Raw genomic sequence first — 17,286 nt, 5'->3', positions numbered from 1 at the left:
TAACCAAATTGAAAATATAAATTGTATTTTTAACATTAAATAAACTTCTATTCAAGCAATGGAAAAAGCGAAATAAAAAAATTACACAAGGTAATCGGAATAAATTAATTTAATAAAATACACGTTGACATGGCTTTCATTAGAATATAATATATATAGAATATAGAATTGAATTGTATCTCAGAATGAAGTGAATTCATAACATTTCAATAATTCAATTCTAACGCCTTTTTTCGAAAACAATATCGATATCTTTCAGCTCGCTCTTTCTCTATCGATAGTGCCATCGATAGCAGCGAAGAGCAATCGACCATCAGCTGTTCGCGACGCGACGTCGGCAGAGAAAAACGCTTGAGAAAAAAAATCGGTGCCTTTTGTTGTAAACGACAGACTCGCGCAGTACCGCAGACGCCGAAACCGCCCGTCGAGCACCGCCGCCCACCAGCAGTCGTAGTAGCGTAACTCCAAACAACAACAGTAACCACCCCCGGAGCGGGAGTTGCCTGGTTTTCCGGAGTTTGGAGCGGCAAACCAAAGCGTCCGCGTCGCAACGCATCGTAGCATCTCGCGTCGCGTCTGTGGAATCAAAATTAACCGTTTTTCCAGTGTTTAGCGCGTAAAACTCTCCGAAGTAAGTGTGAATTGGAGAAGTATCTAAGAGTTAAAACATCTACCAAAGTGCAAGGCACCAACTAAGTGCCAGTGTATGCGTGTGTGTGTGCATGTGCGGTTTTAACAGTTACGTCTGGCACAGATAACCGTCTTGCGCTCTTCTTCTTTTTTTTTCCATTGCCACACGCTGCACTATTAGCTAGCTGTACATTGTGTGCGAGCGAGAGAGCGCGAGCATAGCGTAAGCGCGAGCGCACGGCATCGACGATCTCCCTCTCCCCTGCTCAATAGGAATAGTAAAAGCAATAACAATAAATAGTATTTGCTTTAACCGTGGCTATAATAGTGGCTGTGCCTGCAAATTGTTAAGTTAAATAAATTGAAGTCAGTGTATTTTAGCCGATTTGATGTCCTTGACATAATTTTCTTCGGCTCTAGCCATCGATTATTCTCCATGAGACACGAGCACACCCTCTCTCTCTCTCCATCCCCTCTCTCCGGCTCACAAGGGGGGTTGAAGGCTGAGACTGCTGCTGCTGCTTTTGTTGTTGTCTGTGGCCCGTTATCATGGCTCTGGCCGTGTGTGGTGTGATAAGAAGTGAAGAAAATAAAGCGAGGTAAAGAATCAACTTGCAGACCACATCCCCTTGCGGTCGGTTGACGCTTGCTTAATTTTATTTATAGCCACTGGAATTTTCTTCTCCCACAGAGCTGATTATCTTCTTGACCTTCGGCATGTGTGTTCATGGGAAATAAAAAATTCAAAGATTATCGACGAATCCCAAACTCTTGGAAGTCAGAGGCACCCTAAAAATAGTACAAGCATAACACGCAAGCACATAACTAAACAGGGTGTCGTAGATCAACGGCAGAGGGAAAGGGATGGCAGCAGGCCAAGTTCATTGTCCTTGATCAGTGCATAGAAAGGGATAGAGCGAGTGAGAGAGGGAGAGGGAGTATGTGGTAACGTGGGAGAGTTAGGCGGAGTGAGCGAGGGGACAATATGCGGGAAAGTGACTCTCCCCCGTTGACGTGTCACCGAAGGAGAGAGCAAAGTCATGAGCGTGTCAAAGGGGGTGGCACTGCACTGTTTGATCACCCTCCAAAAAAAATATACCATTTTGTTGGTATAATATAATATTTTTATTTTTTTATTGTAAAAAAGTAAAAAAAAATTGTTCTTTTTTTATACTTATATTTTTTTAAAGCTTTTTTTAAACCCTTTAATTTACTACAATGATTTCTGATTGTGTTCTTTAATTAACTACACATTTCCCGGATTCCCAGTGGAAATTCTACAATAAACAAACTGACCGCAAACACTGATCATTCATCGGTTGCCTACTCAATTTCTGCGAATGCAATTACCCTTCTGCAATTGAAAGACAAGACTGTTTATTGTAGAATATTTGAATTGAACTTGAAACCCCTGGGAGATTTATTTTTTTAACAACCGAATCGAACCCCAATCTGCGACTTTCACACGACCAAACGGGGGCTGTGATGCAACCCAACTCCAAGAACCCCTTGCCTCCCCAGAGACCCTCTGGATTATAGTATTATTTATACAACTAATATCTGAATACTCGCTCCATTTCGCGCTTATCAGCCGACTCCGACATGACCGAACAGGCTTTAATTATGTGGTGTCCCGGGGCTTGAGTCATGGATTATTCGTATGAGTTGGCTTGGGAAATGAATGTTTACTTTGTGAGCGCGGGTCTTATCAGGGTTCCCAGTACCTGCCAAACGAGGGCGGTACCTGCGAGTCAACACACACAGCTTTATCTACACCCCTACAGTAACTCCGTAAAGTCGGAAGGGAAGCCCCCGCCAACAGCCGACCGATAAGTGAATCTAGCTCTCCGGTTCAGATCAGTCCAGTAACCTGTCGTTTACCTGTTTACCGGGACTCATCATGTTCAGTCTAGTCTCGTTCTCCAAAACATTCAGACGTCAGTCATATTCACTATATATTAAATCTATATATATTTTCTATAAACAAAATCTGGCCATAGTCACGAATGAAAAATCAAGTAACCAACCAACATTGAGCGGCATTAGTAGCTTCTTCTGGCAGCCTCAATGCGGAAGTGTTTGGCCTGAGTAAGTTTTCTGGTTACGCTTTTGTGGTCAGCGGGGAAAAAACGAAATGAAAATAATGAGGAAAAGAAACACCTACCCAGAGAGAGAGAGAGAGAGAGGAAAAACAGAGAGATCTTGCACCCGCCGCAAACAAGCAACACTTAACGCCCATAAATTAATTACAGTCAGACACGAAGGGGCCATAAACTATATATTAATAGAAGTATGGAGAAATTTGGTAAAAGAATCTGCAATAGATCACTAATTAGCTGTATCTGCTGCTTTTACCAGGTTTATTTTCAACCAGAAAGTTCACAAAACTCCATACTATTGGGTTTAGCCTTGTTTTTCTATTAGATACAGTATCTTTAAGGGTATCTCTGGCTTCGATCCAGCCGTTTATTACATTCTTCCGTATGCACAGCGCAACTGAGAGAAGATACATCCAAAATACATGACAGGCAACAGTGGAGGCCCCCTAATTCTATTCTGTGATTGATACGCCCCCAAACGGAATGGGTGCGAAAAAGAGCCGAAAATAGAAAGGCAATTTCGGGGCTGATTAGCCGGGCCCAATGCCCAAAGCCCAATCCCACTACCAGACGTTGATTAATGGCCTTAAAGCCAAACTGTCGTCGTAGCAAAAAATAAAAAAAATTAAATAAGAAACACGAAAAACACCACAAATAAATTACAATTTTATTTAAATGCGAAAGGAACACCACACCATTCTAATTATTTATGTTGTATCTTCTCTCTTTTATTTTATTTGCAGCACTCGCATATATAACTATATATATATATATTTTCTACTCACATCGGAGACTTACTACGGCGCCTAAAGCAACTTGTTGGAGTTCGGACTTAAGACATTACTTAATTATTTTGTTTTTTTTTTTTTTTCGTTTTGTATTCTATATAAATTTAATTGTTTGGTGGTCTTGATACTGCCATATTTTTTTGTTTGGTTTTGTGTGTGTTATTTTTCTGAGTGTAATTAAAACACCAGACACGCGGCTAGCGTTACGCAGCCGGTAAAATGTTTAGTCCCGAATATGAGAAACGCATCCTGAAGCACTGCAGTCCCGTGGCCCGGAATCTGTTTGATAATTTAGAATCTTCCACCACGCCCACATCCCTGGATCGCTTTATACCTTGCAGGTGAGTTTTTTAAAGGATTTTTAAAGAAATTAAGGGATATTATGATTGTATTTAAATATGTCCAAGGCTTTATTTCTATAAAAAAAAGTTTATGTGATTTTTTATTATTATTTTTAAATTTAAAAATTAAATTATTATTAAATTATTTATTTAATCAGTTATTCAATTTAAAAATGTGTGTATTAAAGTTAATATATGACTTAAAACTATAATAATATATAACATAAATCGACTATAAATAATAATTTTTAAAAACTAATGAGCATTTGCTTTAGTAAATACTTTTGTAATAATATATAATTTTTTTTTTAAATATATTATATATAACGACTTTAAATAATATTGCTTAAATCTTAACAAGCATTTTATTCAGTAAATAATGTAACTGTACAAATTTCAACTAAATACTCAATTCAAAACCAAGTGTATCTCATGGATACTTTATCTATAATACCTTTATAATATTTTCGTAATTTCTTTAGAAAATTTTGGCCAAAGTTCATTAACCTTTGCCCGCAAGCTTTTTCATTCTGCTACGTCATCTTTTCCGTTTACAAGGCAAAAAGTACAACAAAGAATAAACAGCAGCGGATACAAAACAAAAAGAAAAAAATTATGAATTTCCCGCCTGGCTGGGCCTCGTTTAGCTAACGGTAATAGCAGTAAAAGACAATAAATAGCAACAAAAAGCCAACAAACATGAAACACAACATAATTTTAGACTTTTAGATTTTAGAAAGGAACTACTACACATATATTTTTTTTTTTTTTTTAATAAGTTTAAATGATAAAGACAGATTTTATAAAGTTATCTAAGTAATTTTTAAGTTTTTAAGATTGATTTATCGAAGCCTAAATGTTTAGGGAAAGAAACTAATATAATTTTTAAAGTTTAAATGTTATTTTTGAAAGGAGATTGTATATATTTTATAGCAAAGATAATATAAGTAACTCTGAACTCTATAAATATATATAAATTATATACTTTACCCCAAAATTATATCTCCTTGATTCGCTAATGAGTTCACAAGAAGACAAGCACAGAGACTTTGTGTTACTAACGACAACTTCATGGGAAAACCCGGAAATTTGAACTTTTGGGTCAACTCTTTGGGGTTCAAGAATGAGCCGAAAGACACACTCACGACAGGTTCAGTGGAAGTTAAAGAAGAGATAAATAACGAAACATTTTTTAATTTGCGTAGAAACGTAATTATACTTCCGGTTACACAGAGCGCAGTTTCCTGTCAACCTGAGCCTTCTTTTTAATTGAATTGTCGTACAAAATATGCTTTTATATTTGTATATATTTTTTGTTTCCGAGCCCCCCCCCCCAGAGGCCTCCAGCTTGTGAAATTTTGATTTATTCGAGGTGGAAGTGAGCACTTCAAATGCGTTTGTCAGATAATCAAAAAGGGGTGAGAGGTGGAGAGGGTTTACCGCAACGCTTATTGCATTCCTAAGCAGTTGCACTGCAGTGGGGTGGGGTGGGGAAGTTATAACCCAAAAAAAAACCTGACAAATGCCACACAAAAATTCTCTCACACTTGGACAAATTTCATGGCAAAATGATTATTATTTGTATGACTTTGTCACCTTTTGTTTTTTTGTGCAAATTTTGCACAATTCGACCGTCAATAATATATATATTTTTTTGCACGTTGCACACGTTTTTTATGTTTAATGGGGTAGAAATAATAACAATTGTATTGTATGAGGCTAAGGGGGGCTGCCAGCCAGCCAGCCAGCCAGACTATATGGCTAAATTGAATTTGAACGTTATTGCATAAATTTATTTAGTCTGCGCTTCTATCACGCTTCCACTGTGGATTGTCTTTCTTTTTATATATATTTATATAAATTATTAATGTAAGGCCAAAGCATTTTTTGATGTTCTTTAGTTTCTCAGTGCTGCAACAAGGCAAAGTCATGGGCATAGGCGTCGCTGAAAAGGGTTTAGTGAAAACGCTTTTTAATAAAAAAAAGTGATAACTATCGATAGAAAATAGAAATTATATCGAAAGTTTTATTAACTTTAATAAATTTGAAATTTTTTAAATAGAAAGTAAGCAGGATTAATATTAAATCGATTTTAATGTTTACGTATAAATATTATAAATAGTTAGATAAAAAAATATTATTGATTTTTTATATTTACCTTTTTTTTGATCCGATATATTAAGCTCCCGATAAAATATTAATTTATATATCGATTTTCTTTTAAAATATCGATAAAGTATCGATATATCAATATTTTCTGGTTTTTCTTTTACAAAAAAAAGAAAAAAACAAAAATTAAATTCTCTTTCTTTAAAAACTCTCACTTTTAGTATATAATATTCTTTCATTTCTAAAAAAAATATTTTTAAATAATAAAAACTCTCCAAGAAACCCCCCCCCCATTGGCTAAGCCCTTGTCTGGTAGCTAGAGTTTTCTCTGGTTCTGGCCATAATTAATGGCATTTTCATTTCGCATTTGCATTAACATTTTCGTGTTTTTCCTTTTCCTACTATAATATGTATAAATGCTATCTTTTATTTTACCGCAGAGCGAACAACAACTGGCAGACGAACTTCGCCTCGATCAACAAATCCAATGACAACTCACCGCAGACGAGCAAGAAGCAGCGGGACTGTGGGGAGACGGCACGCGATAGTCTTGCCTACTCCTGCCTTCTCAAGAACGAGCTCCTCGGAACGGCCATTGACGATGTGAAGACCGCCGGCGAGGAGCGCAATGAGAACGCCTACACACCGGCGGCCAAGCGGAGTCTCTTCAAGTATCAGTCACCCACCAAACAGGTGAGTTTGGTTTCCAGTTTCCTCAACTTCTTTTTTTTTTTTTTTTACTTCCACTCACTTGACTAAACTGAAACTGAACTAAGAAATATAGTAGAGGCTACGAGTGATACCAAGCTCCTAAAACTCAAAAAGACTCTTACAGGTCAAGTCAAGTCTACCTCAAGGAGAGAATTTCCGTTGCTTCGGTCTCTAAGTTCTCCTCTAAGGTCACCGCATTTGACTTTTGATTGAAGTTCCTTGGGTTCTCTCTATTGTGTGCTGCAGAATGCATTTAATTGAATTTGCAGTCGGTGCTAATTGAGGTTTTCTTGTACGTTTCTTGATTGCAAAAAAGATCACAACAGGCGGGGAGGTTGAATGAACCATTGGGATCGTGGGATATCTCTTTTGATTTCTTCCAAAGGCCAAATCTTTAAATTTGAAATGCTTTTGAAGATGTGGTGATTACACTAAAAAATACAAGTTACATAAAGGAAATATAACAATATAAAGGAATAAAATATATATTTAGATAAAGGATCTATGTTATAATAGATCTTTGATTCTTAGATCTTGATCTTAGATCTACAAATTCTTCTGTTAAGCTTGAACTCCAATCTAAAGGCATTTTTCCGGCTGGAAAAACTCTTTTCACCAGCATTCAGATCTCATCTTTTTCCACCTCTCCCCTCTCTCTCTCTCTCTCTCTCTCTCTCTCTCTCTCTGTGTCTCTGTCTCTCCAACCATCCATCTATTGATCTAACCAAGAAAGATAGAAGAAGTAAACCGGTTTGGTTTCTGTGAAAAACTCATTGCCTTTTTCGGCCTAGGCTAGAGAAAACTACTGGCGGAGGCCATGAGGTTAACACACTCTATTTTCGATTCCCAATGAGCGCGAGATGATGATGATCGCCAACGTGTTTCCAGATCTTTATATACAAAGTACATATATAAACAATGGATCACCAGCCTCAAATGGTCCAAATGTGCTATGTATATGGTTTGATTGTTCAAGTGTCGCTCCAAAAAAGATCTCGGGCAGCAATGAAATGTGAGGAAAGGTAACCATAAAGACAACTATTGCCACTTGTCATTAGATTTGTGGCTTCGCCGGTGATCTCTCCCATCAATGTTGCTGCTATACCCCCATCATCATCATCATCATAATTATTATTACTGCTGCTCACCTGACATATTTGCTTGCTTATCAGATTTATGTTGCCTCAATTGGCGGCTCAAAAATAAATTTTTTTTTAAAGAAATATAAGCAAGCATATATATTTGTGTAAACGTGTGGGTCACGTCCGTCCGTTCGTCTCTTGTGGCCCTTCTATTTTTTTTGCTTTGACTGATTTTTGACAGTTGACACGTTGCCAGCCAGCCAGCCAGCCGCAGAAGCCAAAGAAGCCAACAGCAAATCACAATAATAACAAAAATAACAATGCCAGAGTCAAATTCCGTCAGTTTTGGAAACAAATAAGTGAGCAATGCCGAAAGACACACACAACCAAGCAAACACACTTCAAATCGAGTCTTTTAATCATAAATCAGGCCAGGTGACAACGAAACATCCAATACTCTTTATATAACGAATAGATATGTATCTTGAAAAAGAAATAAAAATACAATTAATTGAATACCTCATTTATTTATTTACTGAAAACTGAATAGGGTTACAAACTTTTCCTGGAATTCTTTTTATACTTTAAAGCAAATATCTCCAAGCGTTTATTTTGTATTGAAGTTTCAACAAGAAGGGAATTTATATCAACATTAATTGTAAAAGACGTATAGATATTTAAGGTTCAAAAAAAAAAAATGGTAAAGCATCGATCTTTACCTATAAAATATTGTTTCTACTAATTTATTGTAATATCACGTTTACATTAAGAATGACAGAAAACATCCATAAATCGATTATTAATCGAAATCTCGATACATAAATCAAAAGGTCGATAACATAAAACGATATTTTAAAGCTGCTATATAAGTGCAATAGGTCTTTATTCTGTTTACTATATCAGAACAGTAAAAAATATATATATATTTAGAGAATATCGATAGTTGAACAACATTTTAAATTTCGATATATCAAAATAAACGATAATTTTCGATTAAATATTGAAAGCGTTATAAAATATCGAGCTTTTCCTCTCGAAATACATCCCTAATTCAAATGTAACACATCAATTTCCATATAACAATACTTTTCAAAAGAATTATTGCTTTTATTAATGCAAAAATGGTAATTTTTCATGCATAAGGTGTAAAAACCTGTGATCGCTGCCCATAAAAAAAAGGGTATAACATGATATAAATTATGGAAAGCAAGAAAAGCAACTTGAAGTGGTTAGACCGGACCGTACGTTCATCTTCAACTACTACTTCAGTGGTCTAAAACGACACTTGAGTCAATAGCTGGGATCTCTCTCTATCTCTAACCCAAAAGTTTATACATATATATATTCTCCGCTGCTCTGTGGTGATTAATTGCGATCGCAGCTTGGTCGACTTGGTTTTTGGGCCTAATGGTGGCTTGCCAATTGGCCAAGTGCTTCGATTTTGTGTCCCCCCGGCAATTACTCACCCACAAATCGGAGGTAATTCATCTACATCACGCCCACACAATTAACACGCAAACATATTGGGCCACTCCCCTCGACTCCCTGACTTTTTAGGTTTTTTTTTTTTTAATATTTTGTTTTTTTTGTGGTCACAACAAACAATATGTAATTCAATTATGTGCGGTCGCAAAGTTATTGTCATAAATTATGTGGATTGTGCTGTGCGGGGGCCCGAGCCCAACCCCCTATTATTTTCTTTCCAGTAGTTCAGGCGGAGGAAGTGGCCCAAAATATATGGTCTCAACACTTTTGTAGACGTTTTTGGGGATTGGTTTCTCGGTTTTTTCGAGTTTCGGTTTATTTGGGTTCATTGACGAGTCAACGCGAGTGTCTAAAAGAATTGTTTCTTTTCTTCAAGTTTTTCAATGAATAGCTGACCATTGTGTGCGGGGAATTTGTTGAAGAAGTTATACAAAAAATGTTTTTACTAAAAAAAAAAAAAAAATTAATAACGAGAACATTCCACTTATAACTGCACCCACAAATTAATTTTAATTTTATATTTTAAATAAAATTAAAGATAGAAATTAAAGAACTTGCTCAAATATTATTTATATAAATTAAAAAGCATTTTCTAACTTTAACTAACCCTTGGTTTTTATGTGTTCTTCGAGTTATAATAAAATCTATAAATTTAGCTTGAGAAAATGTTGCTAAGCAGTTAGATATCAAAAGTAAATAAAAAATTTACATAACAAGTATTGAAAATTATGACTTAAATTTATTTATTTAATTGTACAATGATTGGAACCTAACAATTACATCTTTAAAAAGTAAGAAAGTTAAAAAACTAAAAATGTTTTCAGGGACATGTTGCTAAGCAGTTATGTATATAAATATAAAAGTTACAAGTTCAGTTTTGTATTAAAAATAATTAATTTTGTGGGTTTTTTTAAGTTGTTAAATGATTAAGAATTAAAAAAGACACCTTACAACTAAGAAAGCTAAAAAATAAACTTAAATCAAACATGTTGCTAAGTAAATGTTTTTAGCAACATGTTGAGCATAGCCTATTATAGATTAGTTTTGCAAGAAAATAAATTTAAATAAAACATAGCTCTTTCTATTTGATATTTTCTAGTAATTTAATATAATAATTAATTGCTAGTTGCAAAATAAATGTATTTTCTTAGCTTATTTTCTGCTCGTTTCTTCTAGTTAAGATATTCGTGCTAGTTAATTTTTGGTTTTTAATTACAAAACTCTCAGGATTCACCTGCTTGATACCTGTGCCTGGCCATTTCGAATAGCCATTAAGTGGAATTATAGAAGACCACCGACTCTTTGCCCATTTGGTATGGTTCGTTTTATTGTTATTATAATTATTAATTTATGCAGCAGACATTTGCATTAGCATCACATTAGCAGCAGCGGAGTGGCGATGACTATTTTCGTGGCAGCAAAGTGATTAAGTTGGTCCCAACCGATCGCAGCGACAGGTTCATGGCTTAACCCTTTTCCTCACTCTCTTAGCATCGGGCTTTTTTATTTTGTTTTTTTGTTTTTCTCTGCCGTTCTCGCTGCTGGTTGGTTGTTTATTTGTTTAATTTATAAGCTTGCCTCCAAGCGCCGCCCACAAGCCACAAAAAAATAAAGCAAAAAAGAGAGTAAATATAAAAAAAATCTGAGATGAAAACAACAAATGCCGGCCGGCAAGTTTTATTTATACATATACATCTTATATATAAATATATATATATTTTTTTATTGTTGGCATTTTTAAGCTGCTCACATTTTTGTCTTTTGTTTGGTGTTTGCTGTTGGAAATGAATGAATGAGCCATACTGTTTTGCCTCATACTGTACTATAGTGTGCTGGCTTCTGGTTATTTAACAAGTCATTGTTAATTAAATAAATAAATAGGTTGACAGTAAACATAAAAAATTTCTATTATATCGAAATTGATTAATAGAGACAAAAAAAGGGAATAAATATTTTTATAAGTAACATATTTATTTATTAACCTTATAAATGAAATGAATATTTCTCTAAAAAATATGTATACATATATGATTACTTTGTTAAAATAATTAACAATTTTAAATGTATAAAAAATATTTAATTAAACATTATTTAAATATTTTTTGTTATCTTTGGACTTAAAATTAAAAGAAACAAGACTGAATAGTACGAAAAACTAAAATTTAACCTGACGAAAGGCATAAGAAAATGTTGCTAAAAAGCAACATATTTCCTGCAACATGTCACTAGCAACATGTTCTTAAGCCTATAATTTACACCTAAGTTGAGTAGCTTTTTAAAACAAGGCTTAAACTCTTTAAAAATTAAAAAAAAAACAGTTTTAAATGTAAAAAGCAAAATGTTAACCCAAAACAGGGCAATCTTTTTTTTTTTTTTTAATAAAAAAGTACCGCCCGTGTGCGATTTTAATCAGTTTACAAGCTGACGGATTTCCTCTTGTCATTTGTCAGCGTTTGTTGTTGGTTGTTTTAAGCGTTTTAACAATTGAATTTCTAATAGGCTTAAGCCTTAACTTTTTGTTCATTTTTTTCTTTTCTATTTTTTCCTTTGCATCGAAAAACATTTAAATTTAATGTCCAGACCACGCAGCTATTTTAACTGCCTTTTATAAGTGTTTCCATTCCCAGAAAAATGGAAGCAAAGACCCCGAGAGCCATTAAATTGTTGGCTTGTGATTTCTTTTATAATTTTATTTCCTTTGTCTTGGAGAAGGAGAGCCAAAAGTGTTAAGCGATCATTAAGGGCTCCACACACGCACACGCTTCTCTTTCGAGTCTTCTATTAAAATACGAAAAAGTAATACCCAAAAATCCCCATGCCGCCTCTCAGTTTGTAATTAAGTTCTGTTTGTGCCTTCTGTTAATTGAATTAAATTTTAATTTGCTAAACGAATTAAGAGGGGGCTGACGTCAAGTGCTTTTTCGAATGCAGGAATATGACCCCCCTTTTCAGGCGGGTCAAAGCACACCCTCGGTCCACTTCAGTGGGGGGGAAAAGCTGTATATACAAGCTATATATACGTAAATATATATATATAAAGTTAACTTTTAACCGAGAGAGATAGCTACGTGTACATATTCACCCCTTTTTATCTTTCAACGGCCTGTGTTTACCGGGATGTTTGCTTGCTTTATCGCAATTGATACCAACGAACCTGACCAACCCAGAATGACAAATGCTAATCCCAAAAATTTTCGACACTTTTGAGTTAAGTTTAGCTAATTTTAAAAAATAAAAGCTGAACACAGTTATTAGTTTTATATATTATAATATTAAAAATATTATTAGTTTTATATATTAAAATATTAAAAATATTAAAATTAAATATAAAAGTGAGTCTAAGCTTGATACAGGCATTAGTTTTATATATTAATTCTTGAACATTTAAAAAGAAATGGTTAAATATTCGAAAATTTTAAATCAATAGACTCATTGTTCTCTACATTCACTACAAAGGCTTCTTGATTATTATTATTATTAATTAAATGATTATTAAACAAGAAAGGAAGCTAACTTCGGCACGCCGAAGTTTGTATACCCTTGCAGATTGGTTTTGATGTTTATATTATAGATATAAATGTTGAAAACACTCACAAAACAGAGTTTCATTACAGTTTACCTATACTTATTATGTTTACAGTTTGACAGTTACAGTTTTACATTCCCAGCTTTACATATTTTATACATTTACCGATCGCTTCTATGGCAGCTATAAGATATAGTTGTCCGATTTTTATGAAATTTATACCAAAATTCTGGAATAATAAAAAAAGCTTATATCTCAGAGTAGATAAAAATACGTGGAAAAACTACGAAGCTATAACTTTATTCCTATTAATTTCCCGATCGTTCCTATGGCAGCTATATCATATAATCGTCTGATTTTCATAAAATTTTTACCAAAATTCAGAAATAATATAAAATGGGCATATCTAAAAAATGGTGCAAAAATATTGAAAAACAACAAAGTTATAATTTGTTTTCTAAAAATTTATCGAACATTTGTATGGCAGCTATATGATATAGTCGTCCGATCCGGCCCGTTCCGACATATATAGCAGTGAGAGTATATAGAAGACTATATGCAAAGTTTCATTCAGATAGCTTTAAAACTGAGGGACTAGTTTGCGTAGAAACGGACAGGTGGACAGACGGACATGGCTAGATCGACTCGGCTGTTGATGCTGATGAAGAATATATATACTTTATAGGGTCGGAAACGTCTCCTTCACTGCGTTGCAAACTTATGACTGAAATTATAATACCCTGCAAGGGTATAATAATATAATGATATAATAATGCTAAATACATTTAAATTTTAATATAATCCATAAATTAAAACCCGAAATAGAGCAACAAATTCGATTCAAGCAATAAGAGTTCACTTTTTGAATATATTTACATCGCTTGAATGCATTTAGAATGTTCTTATTTTCTTTGGCATTGTATTCCAGCGAAAGCTATTCTTCCGATTTTTGAGCACACTTCTCCAGCCATTTGATTTGCATTTTCCAACTCTTTCCCCAAATGGTTTCTCGGCAGCAACTTCCCAATTTCCACATTGCATTTCGTTGGCACGCACAATTTCGCTCGTTGGACTCACGCATTTTTAATGTAATTTCTTGCGTAAGAAAAAAATACAATAAAAAAAAACTAAAAAAAAAGGGGGGTGAAAAGGTGTGAAGCTGAATTTTTGTTGTTGCTAAATTACTGGACTGGCCTCTCATGGAATACTATAAGCATACGCTTAACACACTTCCCTGCCCGCATTTTCTATGGCAAACTAGAGGCCCAGAGCTACCAGTGAGGCGAAATGCGTGCCAAATGCGAATTACAAGGTCTACACTCGACGAAAAATGGGTGCCTGTCTTTACAGCATGCAAAATAAGCAATTCTAGGGCTTTGTTTGCCGCAGCCGTATGAATGCTTATAGGGTTTCTGTTGTGTTTTAAAAAATTTCCCATATAAAAATGATTTTTTCTATTATATTTAACGAATTTTTATTAAATTTAGGGTTAGGTTTTAGATTGGGTTATTACAAATATCTACAATCGCATATTTAATATATCTTAAATTTAAATATAGAAAAATATCACATTAAAATATTGATTTTATCGATAAATATCGAAAATATTATATTCTGTACAATTTTGATAAACTAAAATTTTTCAAAAAGAAAGTAGAAAAATTTCACATAAAAAATCAATAAAAAAAATTTTTTTTTTTTAGCAATATGAAATATAACATATTGTAAAAATGTATATTGAAATTTTATGTATAAAAAATATAGATTTTTAACATTAAATTAACAATATTATCCATTTTACTTTAATTTTTCTACCTTTTCCGATTATATGGTTTTAAACACTATATTTATATTTATTTGTCGCACATATATCCCAACGATAAAATATCGATATAAAATCGATAGATTTTCAACGATGAGGATTAACTTGAGATATCATTTATTTTGGTTTCTTAAGTAACTCGATTCTTCTTCATTCAGAAATTTAGGATTAAATACCAATACAAGCTTCCAATTTTTGTTGTCAGTGCCGAAAGAGAAGGGTTAGAGATTGGAGACGCATATGAAGACCCAGGGAACGGGGCGGACATGGGAGACTTTGACGCGGTCGCAGCGTTTTAGCACCGCGACGTTAATTGCCGAACGCCAAGTACGCGGCTCGCAAACAAAAAACAAACTCCCTTTACTTTTTTCCCATCGAGGGGGGAGGGAGGAGGAGGCGGAGCACTTGGCAATTTCTTGGTTGGCTGCAGCGACAACCGGAACGGCCAGCTAATTGAATCGAGCCAAAGTAATAACTTACCCCCAACTTATCTTATATTTTTGCCTCTCTCTCTTCCTGCAGGATTACAATGGCGAGTGCCCCTACTCACTGTCCCCAGTCAGCGCCAAGAGCCAGAAGCTGCTACGTTCGCCCCGCAAGGCCACCAGAAAGATCTCCCGAATACCCTTCAAGGTCCTCGATGCGCCCGAGCTGCAAGATGACTTCTATTTGAACCTGGTTGATTGGTCCTCGCAGAATGTATTGGCCGTGGGTCTGGGTAGCTGTGTCTACCTTTGGAGTGCCTGCACCAGCCAGGTTAGTGTCCCAGCTCTCTCTCTCTCTCTTTCTCTGCCACCATCATCCTAATGAATCCTTTTACTCTTTGATAGGTAACCCGCCTGTGTGATCTCAGTCCGGATGCAAACACGGTGACGTCGGTATCGTGGAACGAGCGCGGCAATACCGTGGCGGTGGGCACTCATCACGGCTACGTGACCGTCTGGGATGTGGCGGCCAACAAGCAGATCAATAAGCTAAATGGCCATTCGGCGCGTGTGGGTGCCCTGGCCTGGAATAGTGACATCCTGTCCAGTGGTTCGCGGGATCGTTGGATTATACAGCGGGATACAAGAACGCCGCAATTGCAATCGGAACGCCGCTTGGCTGGCCATCGTCAGGAGGTTTGCGGCCTGAAATGGTCGCCAGATAATCAATATTTGGCCAGCGGCGGCAACGACAATCGTTTGTACGTATGGAATCAGCATTCGGTGAATCCGGTGCAATCGTATACAGAACATATGGCGGCGGTGAAGGCTATTGCCTGGTCACCGCACCACCATGGACTGTTGGCCAGCGGCGGCGGTACAGCGGATCGATGCATCCGCTTCTGGAACACTCTAACCGGCCAGCCCATGCAGTGCGTGGACACTGGATCGCAGGTGTGCAATCTGGCCTGGTCTAAGCACTCATCGGAGCTGGTCTCCACGCACGGTTACTCGCAGAATCAGATTTTGGTATGGAAGTACCCATCGCTGACACAGGTGGCCAAGCTGACGGGCCATTCGTACAGGGTCCTCTATTTGGCTCTAAGTCCCGATGGCGAGGCCATTGTCACTGGCGCCGGGGATGAGACATTGCGCTTTTGGAATGTGTTTAGCAAGGCGCGTAGCCAGAAGGAGAACAAATCGGTGCTGAATCTGTTTGCCAACATCAGATAGAAGAAGGACAATATAATAGCAAGGACGCGAAGACTGAAGCGAGGCAAAAGGCAAAAAGGCCAAAGGCAACACACAACACAACCGCAACAGCAACCCAATACACACACATGCAAATCGAAGCAAGCAACTAAAACCAATCAGCAAACCAACTAATCCCAACTAATCAAGCTCTTTTATCTATGGTAAAACGATCATCCGCACGGCGCTCGTTTAGTACATTTTGCAGGCAGTCGCAGCAGCAATAGTTTAAACAAATTTAAGTTAAGTCTAGCAGGTTATGTAGTAACATTTTAAATAGGAAACCAGAGCAACAGCAGAACTGAAGGAATGAATCCGGAACTAAGTCTACATTAAGCCTAAATTCTAGCTTGTAATAACTTTACACACACACACACACACACTCACTTAGTAGTGTTCAACTAAATTGTATTGTTTTATATATACCTATATATATATATATATATATTATACATAAATTTTTTTTGGTACACCTAATTAGAGCTACTTTCACACAAATATCTCTATTTTTTTTGCTTAGGACATAGGAGAAATTTGAATTATTCACTCACTCACTCACATTCATTCATCCCAAAAGATACACAAAAAAATATGTATATTTAAATAAATTTATACAAGTTAAAAAAGGTGCCCACAAAAACGTTGTTTTAATTTTTTTTTTATTTAAAAATTAAGTCTAGCTTGGTTGTATTCACAACTAAGCGGAGACCTGAACCACCACAAACAAGGGGTTTCACAGCAGCGAGCTTTTGCCTGCCCTTAAGCTTTTGTCGATTTCCTTCTGCACTTTTTTTACTGCTGCGGACGCTGCGCTTCATCTGTGACTCCGCAGGGGCGTTGGCCAACCCCCTAAAATTTGGGGATAAAAAAAAGGATTTTATTGAGGTTTGAAATCGACCAAAATTTATCAAAAAATGCATTAAATTTCATCAGAAATGCATTTTTCTGTTTGTTTCTTTTAGGTTAACAAACCAACATATAGAGTTTAAAATTAAAAAAAATATATTTTAGAAAAAA

At 35.8% G+C, this 17,286-nt stretch overlaps 1 protein-coding gene across 3 annotated transcripts; it reads left to right on the top strand.

The window, feature by feature from the left end:
* Positions 1 to 369: 369 nt before the first annotated feature.
* fzr (fizzy and cell division cycle 20 related) lies at positions 370 to 16,899 on the top strand. 3 transcript variants are annotated; one of them, XM_017161923.3, is made up of 5 exons: positions 370 to 631; positions 3,473 to 3,858; positions 6,408 to 6,660; positions 15,116 to 15,349; positions 15,424 to 16,899. In XM_017161923.3, the coding sequence occupies exons 2-5, from the start codon at positions 3,737 to 3,739 to the stop codon at positions 16,249 to 16,251; spliced, it is 1,437 nt and encodes a 478-aa protein (XP_017017412.1). In that variant the 5' UTR covers positions 370 to 631; positions 3,473 to 3,736; the 3' UTR covers positions 16,252 to 16,899. The 3 variants fall into 3 exon arrangements, with proteins under 3 accessions (XP_017017412.1, XP_017017413.1, XP_070144271.1); XM_017161924.3 differs by lacking the exon at positions 370 to 631 and adding an exon at positions 2,535 to 2,718; XM_070288170.1 differs by lacking the exons at positions 370 to 631; positions 3,473 to 3,858; positions 6,408 to 6,660 and adding an exon at positions 14,819 to 14,920.
* The last annotated feature ends 387 nt before the right edge of the window (positions 16,900 to 17,286 follow it).

The sequence above is a fragment of the Drosophila kikkawai genome, chromosome X (assembly GCF_030179895.1).
Source record: "Drosophila kikkawai strain 14028-0561.14 chromosome X, DkikHiC1v2, whole genome shotgun sequence".
Lineage (NCBI taxonomy): Eukaryota > Metazoa > Arthropoda > Insecta > Diptera > Drosophilidae > Drosophila > Drosophila kikkawai.
This window is presented reverse-complemented; position numbering and strand designations above follow the sequence as displayed.

What these genes read in the sequence shown, in the direction of transcription:
- fzr (XM_017161923.3), top strand. Translation starts at nt 3,737, where the DNA reads ATGTTTAGTCCCGAATATGAGAAACGCATCCTGAAGCACTGCAGTCCC. An exon ending in GATCGCTTTATACCTTGCAG is followed by an intron (nt 3,859 to 6,407) that starts GTGAGTTTTTTA and finishes ATTTTACCGCAG; the next exon opens with AGCGAACAACAACTGGCAGA. An exon ending in GGAGTGCCTGCACCAGCCAG is followed by an intron (nt 15,350 to 15,423) that starts GTTAGTGTCCCA and finishes ACTCTTTGATAG; the next exon opens with GTAACCCGCCTGTGTGATCT.